At 36.6% G+C, this 19569-nt stretch overlaps 1 protein-coding gene across 1 annotated transcript in view; it reads right to left on the bottom strand.

The window, feature by feature from the left end:
- Window positions 1-335: 335 nt before the first annotated feature.
- The window catches only part of ABCC4 (ATP binding cassette subfamily C member 4), an 89567-nt gene continuing 70333 nt past the window's right edge, over window positions 336-19569 (bottom strand). Inside the window, exons 27-31 of the mRNA XM_053455368.1 lie at window positions 12658-12747; window positions 11989-12161; window positions 9334-9439; window positions 3053-3187; window positions 336-947 (exon numbers count right to left, since the gene is read on the bottom strand). Coding sequence (XP_053311343.1) covers window positions 858-947; window positions 3053-3187; window positions 9334-9439; window positions 11989-12161; window positions 12658-12747 — 594 coding nt within the window. The 3' untranslated portion in view covers window positions 336-857. The remainder of the gene's footprint in view (window positions 948-3052; window positions 3188-9333; window positions 9440-11988; window positions 12162-12657; window positions 12748-19569) is intronic.

Genomic DNA, 19569 nt, shown 5'->3' with positions numbered 1-19569 from the left:
AAGGCACAGATGGATTTCACAAAGAGCTGCAGAATATATTTACTGCAATTATAATAAATGGACCTGAGAAATTCTGAAGATATTTCTATTTGTATAGGTTAAATACCTTGGTGTGTTTAATGTTGCTTTCGGTATTGATAATGTAGTTGAAAAGGACACGTATGTGGATTTTGGTAAACAGTAATTAAAATAGAACATCTCTTTAAGACATTCTTTGTATTCACCACTAGGATATTGGCAAAGTTAAGACTATACATCAATAATATATCTGTCACTTGCGTTTTTTTTTTTTTTTTACACAAGTAAATTGGTTTGGTATTTTTGCCTACACCCTATTTCAATCTTATGACAGTGGCATATCTTTAAATAATTGAATATTAATGCATTATAATAATTGATATTATTATAATATTGATAATGCCTGCAATTCACAGAATGTTTTCTGTATGTTATACGAGTCGGCCAAGCAGTAACCAAGGGATTTTGCCCCCTTTCACTAACTCACCAACACTACTGACAACAATGGGCGGAAGTAAAAGCTTGACACAACCAGTTAAAACCATGGTGCAGGTGTTCCATTTCTTAAGACATATGGCAGAAGGCACAAAACCATGTCCACATTCGTGAATAAGTGGTACCATCTAGATACTTGGATGCGTGGTGCTGCTCAATATTCCCATGCCATCCACATAGTACATTATAATTCTTCAATACTGCAATTATGTCTCTACTAAGACAGATGTGAAAATATTGGCAATTTGAAAGACCCTTTAAGTATACAAAGACATCAGTCCAATGCACCACTTAGGTTTAGTGCCACATCCACGCAGTTGGCTTGTAAGCAAGTAAATATGCTATTACAGAGCCGTTTCAAATATAATGAATGGTTCACCATCGCCTTTAGAGCTGTTCTGTCTGTCTTTTTGGTGGCTTTTATTCAAGTAAGCCTGGAAAAAAGAACAAATATTATTAATATATAAATTGCATATGAGAGAAGAAATATAGATTGACATAAAATCAGAAAGAAAAAAAAGAATAAATTTGTGTGAATCAAATCAACTACCTGATCCACCTAACAATGAGAGAACGACTGAATTCATTGTCAATAAAACAGATTTTTCTAGGCTCTCAATAGATATAAACCATCACTACATTGCACTGATAAGCGAGAATCACTTTGCAAACTCAAAAACACCACGATAAATTAAACATGGTAACAAAAGGCATGGACTATCTGGCGTCAGCAAAAAAAAAAAGGTTTCTCATTTTCACATATAGAAACCAAACACAATGACTTTAGATGTTAATATCAGGATGTAATCCCTATATTTTACAAGCCGTGATTGACAAGCATTGAAAGTTCAAGGTACATGTATTTGAAATATCACCGTGTTTAATTTGTACTGCAGAGCAGTTATAAGGCCCATAGAAATGTGATCGATGGATAGTATGTGACAATAATGAAACTGGAGGCTCAAGCTTTAACAAAGACTCATCCAGGCAACTTCTTTAAAATGTAAGATGATACTAAATAATAGGAAAGAGGTTTTTTTTTTTTGCTTTGCTTTTCACATTTTGAATTCTTCCCGGTTTCTAGCTGAACTAGAAAAGATACAGCATTCCTGATAAATGTATAATCAGAACATAAAGGCAATGAAACGCTGTCAAGTTTCAGTGTCCCACAATCAGAGGTTTTTAGGCGCTGTATCATATCTCGGTACTTTGACAGATGCGCATAACAAAATGAAATAATGTCAAGACTTGTGTGCTCTTATCTCTAACTGTGTGGGTGAAAAAGGGACTTCAAATGCAATTTTCATCGTCTGCAGATGAATGCGAAAAGTTTTGTTTAGGGCTTTCAAAAAGAAAATGCAATCTGGAAAAGCTGACATCTGCCATGATTCGGACCAAAAATAAAATGTACGCGGCTCTAGAAATATGTTTACAGTGTATGAATAGATTAACTGCCATAAAGTGATGTTTATTTGACAATAATATGCTTTATGTGTTGGGTTGATGTGATTTCTTTATATGCTGTATACATTAGGCATTCTGAACAAGCTGTGCCGAAAGAAATTGAAAATTAAATGACAATGGATCAGCTAATGTATAGTGCACAGCCTGCTGAATGCAGAATATGTTTAATATACATACGAGACAGAAAGAAACAGAATGACCCTGACTAATCTTTGTCATCTTTGATTTCTACCTAGTCAAGGTTTGCCTTGAATATACCTCTGTTGTGCTGAATAATGTTGTAATGCAAGGGAGCTTTACATCACGGAGAGGGTGGGTGATAAAAGGGACAGCCTCGGAAAAGTAGTGGTAGAGGCTAATATAATAAAAGGATTTTAAACATGCATGGGATGGGCTATCCTAAATCTAAAGACAAGACCAATGAGTGATTAAGACCAGAGTCTTATGTCCGCAGAACTGGGCAGACTATATGGGCCAAACGGTTCTTATCTGCTGCCAAGTTCTATGTTCAGATGTATTAAAGATACTTAGTTGTGCAGGTCCATAAGAATTGTTCATAGTTATACATCTACGGGTGTATTTACTTAGTTACACAGGGAGGCCATTCGGTAAAAAGTGAGACTATAAAAAAGTCGAATGATTTACCCACTACATTCACTCAGAATAGTTAAGATAAAAATGCTTAATCTCCAAGTTTAACAAACATACTCAAGAGTTTAGAAGAACATCCCGCTGAGGGGTGCGGAAGATTGTTTTCCAATGGGTGCTGAATTTAAGATCTCAACTCATAGTAAACTCAAGGTGTCGGAGTTGCAAATTTAGCAATTATTAATTCTTGTATTATATATAGAGACCTAATCTTATGGTTAGTGTATACCGAGTCTTAAAAGGTTTGGAATCAAATTTACAAGGACCAGTTTTGAATTTTAAAGCCTTCTTAAAGGCAGTTGAGTATGGTCATTATTTAGCAACGAAGCTTCCATTACCATATCTAATGCAGTTATGCAGCAAGACGAAGGTTTCTTTAATTATTATAATCACCTATGACCCATTAGCTTTGTTACAGACTACTCACCTCTTTGGCTGCATGTGCTAGTGCTGCAGCTTCCGCCTTTCCCACCTGCTGCACCATGCCGTAGAAAAGAGACTCTTTATTTTGAAGCAGAATATGTGGCGCGTCATATTCTTTCACTCTTCCCGAATCCAACACCTGTGAAGTAACGGAATGTGGCTTAATGACAAAAACAAACAAAACTAAACATCGTTCTGTGTATCTCAGCATCACAGGTTAACACAGCTTTACGGAAGAATGCATGTTCTTGTACAAAAAAAAACTTACACCCACCATACTTCTAGATATTTTTGTCCTATGGTTCCTTCATGTGTAATATTTGTCGTAACTATCATTGTATCTATGTTTCACACAAATACTCACCTACCCATGATGTTAGTTTTCATGGCCTAGAAGCTTTTTGGGGATCAGATTGGGGCGCTGATTGCATCACATGTGAACAGTTATGCCACAGATGGCATCAAACGTCCTTATACAAACCGCGTGTCACAAGAACGCAAAATGCGTCTATTTATAACAGTACTGTGGCTTCACATTACTATCCGATATTGCAGACACAAATGAGTTATAGGATTAGGGTCAAGGGGTTGCAATGGCTAATCTAAAATCTAATTATGGATGTTTTTCTTGTATTAGCAATTTTAAAATATATACTTTTGACAAAGGTTAATCTTTACCGGGAGTGACTACTTTGTCCTGTTCGCAGCTTTAATTCAACAATATATCCATCCCAAAATATAATTGAATATATATTCATATTTTAGTAAATCTACCAAAATCATATTCTCCATATGCAAGGCCACCACTAAGATTTCTTAACTCTGTTTTTGTACATAGCACTTTATTTTGTTAAGTACCAGCATACTTCCACATACCCCTAATAATAGTTAGGACTTTTTGACAAGGACTGGTTCAAACAGGGTATGGGGTTTTGGGGTATTCAGTGGAAATTATCAAGTAATGGGAACTCATACAACACAAGTTAATTATGGATATACAGGCATTAACAGGAAAAGAGGGGAGCGACAAGTTGATGGACTGTACCTACTACATCCTAGGTAAATAGAACATTTGTGATATATGGTGTACAATTCATTGTCAAATTCGATTTTTAGAATGTTTCAGATGTGTAACTATATGTTAAAGGGACTCTTTAATGCACCTGATAGCTGAGACATCCCTTTAACATTCTATTATGTCCCCTTTGCATATGCATAGGGGGATTCTGCACTTGTACCTTTACCTGTTTTCCACTATTTTCGGGTGCAGAAGATGATTTCAGCCGAGCATGCTTCCTTGCACGCGATATACCTACTCAGCACAGGGGGGTCAGACCCTGGCGAGCATGGTTTCAATGGAAGCGCTTTCCTGACAGTCAGTGGCAGGAATCATCAGACCACGGACCCAAAGAACAGTTGGGTCCGCACTTTGTACCTCAGGTAAGTGCTTTTTTTGTTTCTGAAAAATGTGTATTTAAATATGCAGATAACTCTGCCATACATTCTTCTTTAATGTGGCCCTTAGGACCAGTAAACTGTCCCCTTAAGAAGATCCAGTTCAGTCATTTTGCAGAGTGTTAGCCCTTTAAAATGCAAATAAGTCATAAATCTTTCAACTCATTGTAGTAAATGTGCAAACCAATAGTCCGACATCCCTTTAATGTTTACATTTACCAGAAAGGGCGCTGCTAAAGAAGTTGTAGTTACCAACAAGCACCTAAACACAAAGAACAGAATTCAATTATCTTGAGCACTTGCTAGTGGTTGCCAGCTGCTGGCACACATGGTGTAAGCTGGATTCCACAACCGTGATTCACTTAACTTCACACCTTCATTTGCATTTCTACATAAACATAAAAAGGAATCAAAAACCATTTTTTGCATCATCTGCCTCTTAGGCCAGTAAATTTAACTGTGTGCTTTGGCCTGGGTTAAAGTTGAAACTCATAATCTGTAATTAAGGCTCATAAATCTCAGTGACTGTCTTTGAAGCATTTAGAAGTACTTTTCTCTGTTTTATCTACCCTCACTATAATTAAGACATCTGATAATTTGACATTCCAATTTGGTGCAACTTAATGTTATGTTCTTTACTCTCCTTTCCAGTATAACATCATACCTCTCAGAAGGGCCAGTCTCGCCGGAACAGTCCTGATTTTTGAGCACTTTTCCAGCCCCACTCGCTTAAAGGGGCAGTGGGGATCATGGGCCATTTAGAGATGTAACTCCCTTGACTGGAACTGGAAGCTGTAATGTCTATGAAATGCCACACACCTCGATAACCCCCAACAGTTCTGGTGTTATGCAACTCTATAGATCAAGTGTGTGATGGAGTGATGGAGTGTTAATGCAACTCATGTAAGAAACGAACAGAACTGCCTTGAAGGAGCAGAGTACAAAACTGTAGAACACTAGGCACAGTATGGAGCATGAAAGATACGACCAATTTTCGAATGTCTCACACTGCCATCCACGTAGTGTCAACCAGAGTGGGACATTTTGAAGCGTTGATATATTGAAGATCAGTTGTGTGTCTCAAGTACCATACTGTGCCCACATCTTTACTGTCCAGTCATTTCCTACACTTACTTGCTTAAACATCATGTTCTGCGCATCACCTCCCCGTTTAGAGCATGTGCAGCGTTCACATGCTAATGCAACGTTAGCATTGACAGAAGGCAATTGGAACATGAGCCCAGTGATTGGAACTGTTCCAACAAATGCAAGACTCTTAGCAGCTACGTCTTTAGTGTTATTGAACTAAAACTCCAATGAGCCTCAGTCTGTCCTATTGGCCTACAGATTGGGTCCATTACAAAGCTGAAATGTACACACATGGACAATATAAGCAAGAACAATGTAACTCTGACGCAACTAACACAGACAAGTATTTATGTATGTGACTGCCATACAAATGTGTACAAAGCATCATATTTTCTATATAATATAGTGTGCAGCCTGCAAATTATATTCTATATATTTTGAGTAAAGAAGCCCTAAAGCTTATGCAGCTAAGTCAGTTTCCACATATTTGGCATAACTCACATTTCCTGCACAACTACTGGCCCTAGATTACAGACTATTCTATTCCACTCCACTTCAGTCTAAGGCCCAGAATGCACCCAATCGCAGCAACAAAGCCAACATACAAGCGAAACAGAACGCTCTCCGGTGACATAGTTACTAATAGGCGGGTGCGGCTACAACACAGGTATAGCAGGTCTAACTGCAGACTAACTAAAGAAGCCTTACAGCTATTGACAAGATAATTCTCCATTGGCAATTGAGGATGCTTTTAAGTTTTTCACAATGCCAATTTTATTTTTATTTGATAAGTTATTTTAGAGGACTTTAATGGTAAAAATGACAGTTAACTTGGTATTAGAATGTTTCTAACTTCTGACAGCTAATTATTAACTACACATAGGTGCTGTCCTTACAAAAAAAAACAAAAAAAAAAAAAAAAAAACACAAAAAACATTGGTTCTTAGTGTTCCTGGCCCAACACTCCTCATGTAGACGTAATATACAGTACAACCAAAGAACTCAATAGCATATGAGGACTACTGAAACCAACAAATACTAAAAAAGCTAATCGCCTCCAAATGATTGTGAATGTGCTAGTGTGGGGATGTGTTCAATTAGTATGCACTAGTTTTGGGGTGCTTAGTGTTTTTGTTACTTTGTTAGCTATTTAGCAAGTATGTTATATTCCTTGTTATGCAAAAATATGTTTCTTTAAACATATTCTCTCGCTTTAAAGATACCCTCTGTGAATATCAACAGTTTGAGTACCGAGTATCATATGCAAGGTCCATAAAGGCATGGTTTAAAGATAGTTTGGCGTGGAGGAGTTTGGCATGGAGGACCTTGACTGGCCCTCAGTCTCTTCAATTATATTACTTAACAGGGACCAAAAGGCCTTCCAATTCTACACCTGCAATATATAATTTTTTTAACTGTTTCCAGAAAAACCTATAAATTGCAGGTGTGTCTCTGTATACACATATATATATATATATATATATATATATATATATATATATATATAAACACACACATATATATATATATATATATATATATATATATAATGGCAGATGTGCAGATGTGTACCCTTAACCATGCTTTATGTAGCTAACCTCAACAAAACACAAGCATTAGACTTGCATCAGATGTGAAACTAAAGTTGGAATAATTGTGAAATACCACTGCTAATTTACGCAAAACTGCCTAGTGGATAAACAAAAACAACATAATTTACAAGTGTATTACGCCAATGCAAAATAGTGAATTAAAACTAGGTGAATCCCCTTGGAGAACCAGCAAGTAAACAATGCTCATAACAATGTCATTAATTATCTTGCAGATGTTTTCTCATATTTCTTTTGTTAAGCTCTATGATCACAAAAAACTCAATGTCCCTCATGAATACATGGAAGGTTATATCTCAATACATCAATGGAATTATAGCTTGTTTAATAGTAAATTAAGAAATGTTTTCAAGACAATGCTAATGCTTAACAGATTTTCTTGACAATAAAAAAGGCAGCGTGACCACTATATTATTACAGATATTTAGAAATTGTGTTCTCTCTCTCTTTCTGGGACAACAAAAACAAGAAGTTTGTTAGAGAAATCTTTTTGCACAATCATGACTGAAAAATATTGCTAGCAGGTCTGTTGTGGACCTGTGCCAGATTTGTAGAAAAGTAGTTAGTGCCAACTTCTAGCCAATTATCTTCTGTCCTTCCCCAAAATCATGTTTGATGCGTTCTATTCCAGTGCAAGCAGAATTCTGAATATTTAAATAACCATAAAAATTCCTCACAATAGCCATCAAGGCACCCAGTTTAATTATGTAGTTACCCCCCCCCAAAGACAATACATATAAGCTTGGCACATGTAGCCGCTGGGATTTTTGCCCATTCTTCAAGGTAAAACTGCTCCAGCTCCTTCAGGTTGGATGGGTTCTGCTGGTGTACAGCAATCTTTATGTCATACCACAGATTCTCAATTGGATTGAAGACTAGGTCTTTCCAATTAAATGTTTCCCCTTAAACCACTCGGTGTTGCTTTAGAAGTATGCATTGACCTGCTGTAAGGTGAACCTCCACCCCAGGCGCAAATCTCTGGAAGACAAACAGGTTTCCCTCAAGAATTTCCCTGTATTTAGCACCATCATTCCTACGATCCTGACCAGTTTCCCAGTCCCTGCCGATGAAAGACATCCTCACAGCATGATGTTGCCACCACCATGCTTCACTGTGGGGATGGTGTTCTCCGGGTGATGAGGCTTGCGCCAGACATTTTTATTAATGGGCAAAAAGCTATTTTTTTTTTTTTTATTTTTTTTTTTTTAAACAATGGCTTTTTTCTGGCCACTCTTCCGTAGAGCCCAGCTTTGTGGAGTGTACGGACAGATACTCCGATCTCCGCTGTGGAGCTTTGCAGCTTCTTCACAGTTGTCTTTGGTCTCTTTGCTGTCTCTCTGATTAATGCCCTCCCGTTCATTGATCCGTGAGTTGTGGTGGACGGTCCTCTCTTGGCAGGTTTGTTGCGGTGCCATATTATTTCCATTTCTTAAAAATGGATTTAATGGTGCTCTGTGGGAGTTTTTTTGTTTTTTAATAACCCAACCATGATCTATACTTTCCCACTACTTCACAACTTTGTCCCTGACCTGTTTGGAGAGCTCCTTGCTCGGTGGTGTTGCCCCTTGCTCGGTGGTGTTGCCCCTTGCTCGGTGGTGTTGCAGACTCTGGGGCCTTTCAGAACAGGTGTATATATATACTGAGATCATGTGACACTTAGATTGCACATAGGTGGACATTAACTAATTATGCGACTTCTGAAGGTAATTGGTTGCACCAGATCTTATTTAGGGTCTTCATAGCAAAATGGGGTGAATACATACGCATGCACTACTTTTCTGTTTTTTGTTCTTTTTTAAAAAGTTATTTTCTACATTTCACTTCACCAATTTAGACTATTTTACGTATGTCCATTACATGAAATCCAAATAAAGATCTATGTTAATTGGCTGTAATGCAACAAAAAAGGAAAAACGCCAAGAGGGGAGGTGAATACTTTTGCAAGGCATTGTAGGTGGAATAAATGTTATTGCTTGGGAACAAATAAAATCAATTTACATACAGCTTTATTTCAACTCTTTAATATATTGTTATACTATGTGTTCCAGAACTTTTGAACAGCAACACACCCATGCTACACATAAAGAGTTAGAAAGCAATGTCACATATCAATAAATTCTGAAATGCTTACCATAATTTTATCACTGTCAATTATTGTGTTCAGCCTGTGTGCGATTGTTAGTACTGTGCATTCGGCAAACTTTTCTCGGATTGTCTTCTGAATAAGTTCATCTGTCCTATTTAAAAAAAAAAAAAAAAAAAAAAAAAACATGTATGATAAAAATAAATTCAAGTCTATTGCATTCTGTATCAGTGTACATATTGACTGCAAATTAAAGTCCAGTTCTGCACAAATCTTTTTTTATATTGATATTATTCTTGAAAGAATAAGAAATAGTCTATCACTACATAGTATATTAAAAAGTCGAAGTTTTGGAACAAGGGACATTCATACAATAAGTATCATTGTTTTCGCTAAAACTGAAAGATTTTCCAAGTATTGCCTTGGAATTCAGTAATTTCTCAAATATTGCATTTGAAAAGTTATGTTTTCCTTAATCGTGTAATCAAGTTTGTCTAATATTCTGAATATATAAAGCTTCAATATAAAGCTTCAATTAATTATACAGGCTGAAAGCAATGAGTTCGCATCTGAAAGTGTATGATAGACTGAAACGTATGGAAAAAAAAAAGAAAAAAAGAAAAAAAAAACAATTAAAAAACACTTTTTCAGCTCAACAATGAGAACTCTTCTTTGTGAAGGACAGCTATTGTGCACATTTCTGTAGAAATGAAGAGGTTAGCCTAACATAACCTAAGACTTCATTATTTTTAGCAATTTTCAATGGGCAATAATTGAATGTGGGTAGCAAAACAACGCATTGCACAGTGATACAGAACAAGATAAACATCATACACCAAGGTTTTGGAACATTACACATTTTTATTTGCCTCTATCTTTAAGGGCAGCTCTTTATTCATAGGTTAAAACATGGCAGGAGACATTTCTCATGCCGCCATTCAATTCATATCTACTGAAAATAATGGAAACGTTCAATTATCCTCTCCAGTACGTATAGGTACACAAAGGAAATACAAAAAAAGAACATGTATATTTGAGAGAGAGCGAAAAAAGAAAAAATGCTATGGATAATGCAAAACTCAGATCGGCTTTAAAAGTTAATGCGATGGAGTGACTAGTAACTTGGGCGAAAGACAGCATAAATATTTCAAAAGATGCATTCAAAACCATCAAATATAGTTGTAGGACACTCCGACAATATCTACCAGAACATGAAATAAAGCTACTGTCTTATCTGACCACAAAACAGCTGTTAATAAACCGCTATTTAAATGTCAATCAAACAGATTAATCTTCAAAAGAAATGTAAATTCTTCACAAAGTTTCTCATACGCCTCAATTAATGGAGGTTTTAAGCTGTAATGCTTGAAGGAGGGTGATTCACGATTCTCGATGCAAATGTCTGGGATTAAATTCTACTTTTAGAAACAAGAACCTTTACAGAGATTTACTCTACATGTGCCTGTCATATATTGTTTTATGCTTAGCAGGAAATGTTGAAATTGAGCTAAAATCGTTTCAACTCATAATTGGCACTTGAAAAAGTGAAAGAAAAAAAAAAGAAGACAGGGGTTAATAGGTTTAACACTTTAAGAACAGGGCAATATTTTGCCTGCATGACTTCCATTCAAACGAGGGACTTTCTTTCCATACAGGACACATGAAATTAATTAAACTATAATCTGAAATTACCTCTAGCACAATCTTTCAGTAGAAAATAGGAAATCTGTGCAGAATCTCAAATCAATTCCTTTTTTTAGCGCGACAAGGTCTTGTACTGCAGAGCAACGTGTATAGTTCTCCCTAAGTAGTATCTTCTATTTCTTTAGCCTTGATCAGTTTTACAGTATAACTTGAAATACCATTACATAAATTATGGTGGGTAAAGGTGATGGAAAACCCTTTCACTTAAAATTAAGGGGGTAGTAGAAGCATTATTGAACACCAGACAAGCCAGAAGGCTTGTTTTTCCCTCAGAAATCTCATGACGCTGCCACAACCACAAGGGATTCTGGGTAGGCGCATGCAAATAAGGCCAACAATAATCACCTTTTGCCTATATATCCACTTTATACATGGATCCCTGGAAAGTAATTGCCCGCTGTACAAGACAGCCTTTAACTTGAGGAGCATCCCTTTACCTCTTGCATCTAGGGCATAAAGTCTACAATTCATGTTTTACATTCTCACTGGCATAACCTAGTAATTACTGTTATTCTTGTATAGGTTATAACAAGATCGTTATTTAACTATACTATCCCTGCACGAGCTTATACGTAAAATTTTTTACATTGAAACACAAGTATATAAACTTCCAAAATGAATGTGTGTATATAAAACACACACACACACACACACACACACACACACACACACACTGTGACAAGGAAAAGTAAGTGAACCCTTTAGAATTACCAGCATTTATGTATTAATTTGTCTTAAAATATATGATTTAACTAAGGACACAAATTATTGTATTGCTCTTCCCCATATTGAATACATCAAACATTCACAGGGTGGGTTGGAAGTAGTATGTGAACTCCGAGGCTAATCAAAAGCTAATTGGAGTCAGGAATTAACCTTGTGCCCATTCAATGAAACAGGACTGAAGACATGTTTCCCGTGTTTTAAAGCTACAGTAAAATAAAACGTAACAAAAAAAAAAAACATATAAAGTTGAACAAGCAGAGATGTTTTATGTACCTGGGATCCACATTTGCTGTTGCTTCATCAATAATTAATATTCGGTTTCGCCTTAAAATTGCCCGTGCAAGGCAAACCAGCTGTCTTTGGCCGACACTGAAATTTGAGCCGGATTCTGCTAATTGCGTCTCAATTTTACCAGGTAATTCTTCGATCACATCTTTAAGCTGTACCTGTATAGTATATAATCAAGTATCATCAAGATAATGTAACACATGATGTGGCAGCACACACACACACACACACAGGTGCTTGATTCTATACACCTGTGAGTCACACAAATTAAAGAAACCAAAACAATACAGTTCAAAAATGTAAATATTCCCCACACACACAGCCATCTTTAACTTTGCTCTGGTTGCTAGGGTAACAACATTATTAACATATATACATACATTATATATACACACACTTTCTAATGAATGTTGTAATTTCTTTTTGCATTGGTGTAAGAACATGAATTACTGATTATTAATCAATATATTCTCTACTGTCCTGACTAGTGCTTTTAGTATGAAGAACCACCAAAAATGTGAATTTTTCATACAGATACAGACTAGCTACACATGTAAGGCAAGAAAAGCAATAATAAATGTCAAAAGAAGACCAATTCCAATTTTCTTTTTCCAAGTAAATTACCGAGAGCAAAATACATTTTTTTATCAGTACCTCTTTTAAAACATCCCATAGCTCCTCATCAGTATGCTCGTCAAAAGGATCAAGGTTCTTCCTCATTGTCCCGGTGAAAAGAACCGGCTCCTGTTATTCAAAAATACAAAATGGAATACAAGAAAGAAAGAAATGCTATCAATAAAGAACACATTATTCAGCAGTACAAAGCAACATGATCTTTTATGTTGGGGTTGGGCACATGTGACCACTCATTTTGTTTGGTTCTGATGGATTTATACTGTCATGGTAATAAGGTACGTTTTAAATTCACATTCCATGCATTTGCATGCATTACAAAAGAAAATATATGTGTTAGTACATCTGCCAATATTGTTGTAAAATGCAGATACACTCAGAGTGTTCTCAATGTTATGCCAAGCCAGGGTGACCCACATCATTAAGTGATTATATTTTAACATAAACAAGAGCCCATTTGTACTACGACAACAGTTATTGAAAGAGATAAAGACCACTCTTAATGCTGGTGCAGGACAATAGTCTACCTGTAGCAGATTGGAACTCTCCCAAGTAATACTGCTGTTCTGGAGATGTTAAATCTAGAGGGCCATCTTACTCAAGGAAACCGAGCGCTCCTTAAAAAGGTGGCAAAACCGGCATATGTAATCAATTTTCTCTCCCTTCTCCTTAACCCACCCAATTGACTGCCTGAACACCATTCTACAGAAAGAAAAAAAAAACACTTTCTAGAAAGAGAATCAATGTTACACTTGCGATGAAGACATCGATAAAAAATGATTGTCTTAGAAAAAAATTATCTAACAAAAGAAAGTTTCCCAGTAAGAAAGGCTGAGCTGGCCCTGCATAATGTGTAATTCAATGTGCAATTCAATGTGCAAGAAGACTTTGATATAACAAAGCATTATACCACACCTGACAAGCAGCTCCTGCAACACAAGCCCACTCGTGTGGGCCCTTAATGTGTAGTGAACACGGTTTCCTCTACTTTTTAGTAGTTGGTGTACAAAGAAATCTTATGTTGTGCAATCTTTACTTGTGCAAATGCAAACCTTAAATTGTTTCAAGATAATGTTGGGACAGTCTATCTTATATACAGATGCAATATGTGAACTTACATATTTAGATTTTCTTTTCTTTTAAGGTTAAACTGTGTTGTTCAGTTTGTTGTTCCATGAAGTGCTGCTGGAGGCAGGGCAGTGGATTTATAAAATCCAGTACTGCTCTATTCAGGTACAATAGTGTGGTCCTGTGTTTTGTGTTTACATTGTATATTTCGTATATTGACCCTTGGCTTGCCTGACTACTTTCCTGCCTAATGATTCTGCTCCTGTTTGATCTACCTGTGTACCATAGATGGATTGGTTGACTACCTGGCTCTGTGATTTGACCTTTGGCTTTTATGCCTACCCGAACCAGGCTGTGTCCGACAATGCATCTTGCTTTACCGCATGGCACCTTGTGTAAGCTGCCTAGGAATTCTTCCTGCAGTATACCTATACAGGTATCTGGCTTCTCTGGTGCTTTGCCCATTATACTCCATGACAAACTTTACCTGCCTACACCTGAGCGTCCTCACTGTTGGGATCATCTATGTCTTCGTCCTCAACCACTTATGAGGTGTTTCAGGGCTGAAGAACTTCCACGGTGTCTTCTTTCAAGTGACGGCAGACATGACAGTAAGTGTGTGGTGTTAGAGTGGCTGTATGTATAAGTACAGAGAGCTGCCACTGACCATTATCATACCCTACATATCAAAATTCATTCACAGACGCCACCACATTCATTATCCCCAACCACTACATTTTCCATCCCCCTACCATCATCACCCCATATTGTATCACAATCATCCTCCTCAATCTCCATTCCCCCTAACATAACTTCTTATCTTCATACCCACTCAGAATTATTTCTCCATCATCTTCATTCCCTTCCCTTAGCACACCTACTTCATATTCATACAAACATGTTTCTGCCCTCAACTCTGGCATCATATCCCGTGTGGCACTGAACGACAAATGCACAGAGGATATACAACTTAGAGGGAGCATTGATAGTGAAGCCAAGAAACCACCAACTATCCTGTAAACTCCCATGTCAACTCTCCCTTTTGTGATGGGTGCAATGTTAAAGGCATGTTAATTTATGCTAGTAAATGCAAAACCCAAAACAGAGTAATGGGGACCTCACTTCGTGTTTGGGGTAATTGGTACAGCAAAAGTTACTTGGTATTTTCCCAAGCTGATAAACTATTTCATAATGTCCTGTCTGCATATTGTTTGCAACATCTCATATGGAACACATTGTCAATCGGGAATGGTTCCGAAAGCAAAAACACTCATTTGTTGAAGTACTAGTTATTTATTTCCACTGGGGGGGGGGTGTTAAGGTGACTCCAAGCATCAGAATGTTTCATGTGATATTTTAATATATTTATATTAATAACAAAATAGTTCATTTATAAATCAAAACTGATGTGAATATTAGGCAAACATATTCTGCTGGTGGTCTCTAATTAACCCCTGTACTCGATACAGATGGGTTTAATTCAAAAGAATGTAACCATAATATTTTGTGATTTTAATATACGCAAGAAGCATTGCTAAAATGAGCTAGAAATTATAGACCAAATTATAAAACAGGACTTGCAACCTTACACTCCATGTGATACGCATTTTTAGTGCTTAAAGAGATGTAAACCATTCATGGATTTTAACATGTATGAGTTTTGTTTTGATTTTTAGACGTTGATAAATCTTATTTCCCCAACCATTGAATACAAGGCAGTGCCATATTTGCGAATGGTCTTTTCTTTAAGACAGAAAGTGACCGATAAACCAAAGTACGTTCTAACATATCTCAACAGTCCCTATGAAACAAACTCCATATGCATAGCCCTTCTTGCTGGAGAAACCTGTCAATAATACCCTTTAGTGAATAGTGAATATTGAAACATAGGAGTTGAAATCCATAGTAATTAAGATTGAAAAAAGTCCCAAGTCCAAACCTTCTACCTATTCTGCCTGCTTTTGAACAAAAAGGCAAAAAAACCCTAAAACAATTATGCTATTTTTGGGGGATTTTGCCACTCCAAAAGGCAATCAGGTTTCTCCTTGGATCAATAAGCTCTGAAATATTAAATGTTTACTTAATCATTTATTCTCCTGTATGTAAAGCTTCTCAAAAAAAAAAAGCCTTTTGAAGGCATCCATTGTAGTTGATGGCACCACATCTCTTGGCAGTGAAATCCATACCTTTATTGCCCTTACCGCAAAAAATCCATTCTTTAGTTGCATATGAAATCTTTGCTCTTCCAGTCTCAGAGGGTAGCCTCTTGATCATTGTACATTTTTGTCAATGAATGGGTCGCTGGATGGTCCTTTTATATTTTTATATTATTAATAGAATGTTAGACTATCCCCTCTAAGACACTGTTTTTCTAGTGTGTCTAGAACTCTTTTTGTCTTTCCTTTGCAGTATTTGAAAGCCATAGCTCTCAAAAATAGAACATTTTCAAATTTTGTGATGTCATTATTCTAAAGTTAATTGCTCTTCTTCATCTGTTACATTTTATATAATCTTCTGCCTGTTTTTTTTCCACCTATGCCTGAACCAAACTACTGTCTGCATTTCAGAGTAATTGAGTTTACCCTGCAGATATTTTCATTTTGGTGTGGCTGTCCTGATTTGGGATTCATTATCTGCCATCCTGTGCTGATTTATAGGGCCCTTGTTGAAGTCATAGTATAATGCTGCCAGTAGTGTTTACTAGTACACAGCACATTTGGCTTGTTGTCATATCTGCCGACTTGTCCATCTAAAAGAAAACACCCCACACGAGATGCTGAAGATTATGGGGCTGATTGATGTTTTTTTGCACATTTCTTAAAAAGTTAGTTTTAATACACCCCATGGCCTGCCTAATAATGATCAAGGGTGACAAAGAAAACTAAATGCAAGTTGTGGCTATGCTAGGAACTCTTAGCACCACTTCCCTGTTTCTTTTTATTAGTGCATACTGAGAACGTAAAAAACCCCCAAAACACGATATTCTTAACGCAAATTGGGTATACAGCTTAATGACATTTTCTGGGAATTAAAAAAAGGTAAAATGTATGCATCTTTATCAGATAAAGCTTAACCATAACCAACCAACACTTAAAACTTACAGGAACAAGGAAACCATTGGTCAAAACCTTCTCTTTATTCGTAAGCGTAAGTTTGTTCTCTATAATAAATACATGCAAGCTGTGGGCACAGAATAAAGGTATAAAAACACTGACTACTAAAAACTTGTCATGTTAATGTTATACCACTTTTAATAATTGTGAAATAACCTACTGAACTTGTAGACCTACAATAAGGGTAATATTTCCTTTCACCACGGGAAAAAGAATTATTGATCTCAAACAAAAAGAGTACAATTGAAGCCCATGTAGTCTTTTCTTTGGAAACCAAAAGGAAGCCGGTACCAGTGACTAGCGCCACTGTGTGTTAATGAAGCCTTTAGTGTGCAGAAACAATGGAAATCCTGAATTAGGTTACAATCCAATTGTATTTATTTGCAGGTAATACATATCAACTTAAATTTGTCTACTGACTTGTAGTGCCAGGAGACCTGGTAATTAATCATGAGCTTTAAAGCGGCTTTGTTCAAAATATGCTCATGGGTTATAATGAATTTGTGGAGAACAAGGGGAAAAAAAATCATGCCTTGTAAATGCTGCTTATGTTCACACAAACACCGTTTTTCTTAATAGCCCATACATCAGATATATAATTTAATTCAGCATATACCGTAAACATAGCCATCCTTCCTCCACCCTTTATAAAACATTACATGTAAGGAAAATGGGTCAGGTGCATGCTGGGAAACATACTCTAGCCTAATGTTAGTACACACCTGTTGCGAAAAAGTATTTTGTAAATCTGTTACTTAAAAAGAGAAGACATGTATGAACACACTGGCAGTAATTCACAAGGTGTAGGCACTGAGAGGCGTTGGATATACAGGCTGCACAAAGTCAGGAGTACTCCTTAAGGCCCTAAACAGGCAAGAAATAGATACGACAAGCATTTTGCAGCCAAAGACGAGTGTGCGTGTGTACATGATGTTGCCCCCTAACTTAGTGAGCCGGCAACAAGAGTTTGATGACCTCACAGATACTCATTTTGCTATAGTTGTTTAGGAAAAGTAAAGAATAGCTTCCTCAAATTGTGGAGTAGAATTCTCCAAGCTCAGATACTGCTAACTCATGGTATAATTTGGATATGAACTTTTCAACATCATAGGAATATCTATACCTTATTATTGCTATTATTATAGAAAAGAGATGCTATTTGGAGTACAGGTTGAAGACCTGAGAAATGCTGAATTCTACCACTACTTATAGGAAGTCAGATGTGAAAGGAAACCCACCATAGCGCACTGAGGAATATGATGGCACTATGTAAATCAATTAATAATGCAGAGTGAAATGTATTTTGCACCGAATATCTGTTTTTATTTTTCTCATCAAATGACAGATCTGCTTTAAGATCCACAAGTTCAGGAACAAAAGTGATACTTTAAACATCCTTACAGGAAACATCAACTGGTTCTGAAAGTATCATCACTACACTTCCAACTAGGCCAGTCTAAGTGGGACTGGCTCCATTTGAGGAATTTTGGATCACAACAGGGGGCAATTGCCCCCCCCACCCCCAGACCAGCCAGACTCTGTCTCTAATTAAGACAACATTAAAAATGAGGTAATTCTTTGTAAGCAATAGTGCTTCTTATTAGGTTAGAGTATAAATAATTAAAAACTCTATAATTGCGTTTTCAATGAAAATAACTACTTTTGTTAATGTCACACAATGTGCCTCATTATTTTACATTTCGCTTTTTGTTGCTGTAATGATAGACCTTTTTTAAACCCAAAGCTGTGAATTATTAAAGAGGCAGTAATGGCAAACATGCAGTTGGCACATATGAAAGCGATTACATGCAGTTTTCCATGTGATTTTTGAATACATCACTTATTTTGTCATTCATTACAAACATACCAACCCCTGTTAGTTCTCTCAATACCCACTGATGTAAAACGAGGGTTACACTTTTATAGCATGCCAAACCCAAAATTCAATCATTTAACATAACTGATTTCTCACAACCCATGAAGGTAGTACGAAATTGCTTAGATGGCATGTTAGGGTTATCTACTTAATTGTTTAGGAAGTAATGTCCACTTAAAAAGGGACAACATTTTTAAACATTCCCCTGTTTTGTGAAACAAGCCCTAAAGAAAGCTTTCAGGATATATTTTTTAAACAAGTACCTGTAAGAACTTAAACTTTTTAGCCCTGCCATAACTAAGGGCATATTGCCTGGAACCTTTTTTTTTTGGTTTTACCATATGCTTCTTGACCCATACGGCTTTATTTCATCCATTTGTACACGCATTGTCCAATAAACCATGCGTCACTAGATAATGTTACAAATCACAGCCGTTTTTGTGGTCCATTATTGTCCCTCATAATGGAACAGAAAAGTAAGTATCCCAGTTTCTGAAAAGCCCTGACACTCTTAAATTTATTATACGCATGTAGATTTGCCCATGCGGGCAGTAATAAACATATCCCAGAATAGGCACACATAAGATGGGGTCAAATCCCTTAGATATCCCTTAGAGATATACTTTTTTTGCACCTCTGGTGCATTTGCTTTGAGGACAACCAGTCCCAATACCATAATTTTTATCCTGGCTGACAGTCATGGAAGCTGTAGATCACAAAAGCCCGTCCTCCATTTTTTTTCTTTCTTTTTTATGTTTATTTATACTAAATATGATTGTGATATTAAAAAAAACTATATGGGGAAGGTGGTACTTGTGATATCAAAAACCTCCATCCCCACATGTTAGCAGGGAACAGACATTTTTTCTGCATTCT

Source organism: Spea bombifrons, chromosome 2, assembly GCF_027358695.1.
Source record: "Spea bombifrons isolate aSpeBom1 chromosome 2, aSpeBom1.2.pri, whole genome shotgun sequence".
NCBI classification, from domain to species: domain Eukaryota; kingdom Metazoa; phylum Chordata; class Amphibia; order Anura; family Pelobatidae; genus Spea; species Spea bombifrons.
Note: the sequence above shows the minus strand (reverse complement) of the source record. Positions and strands in the feature narration are given on the sequence as shown.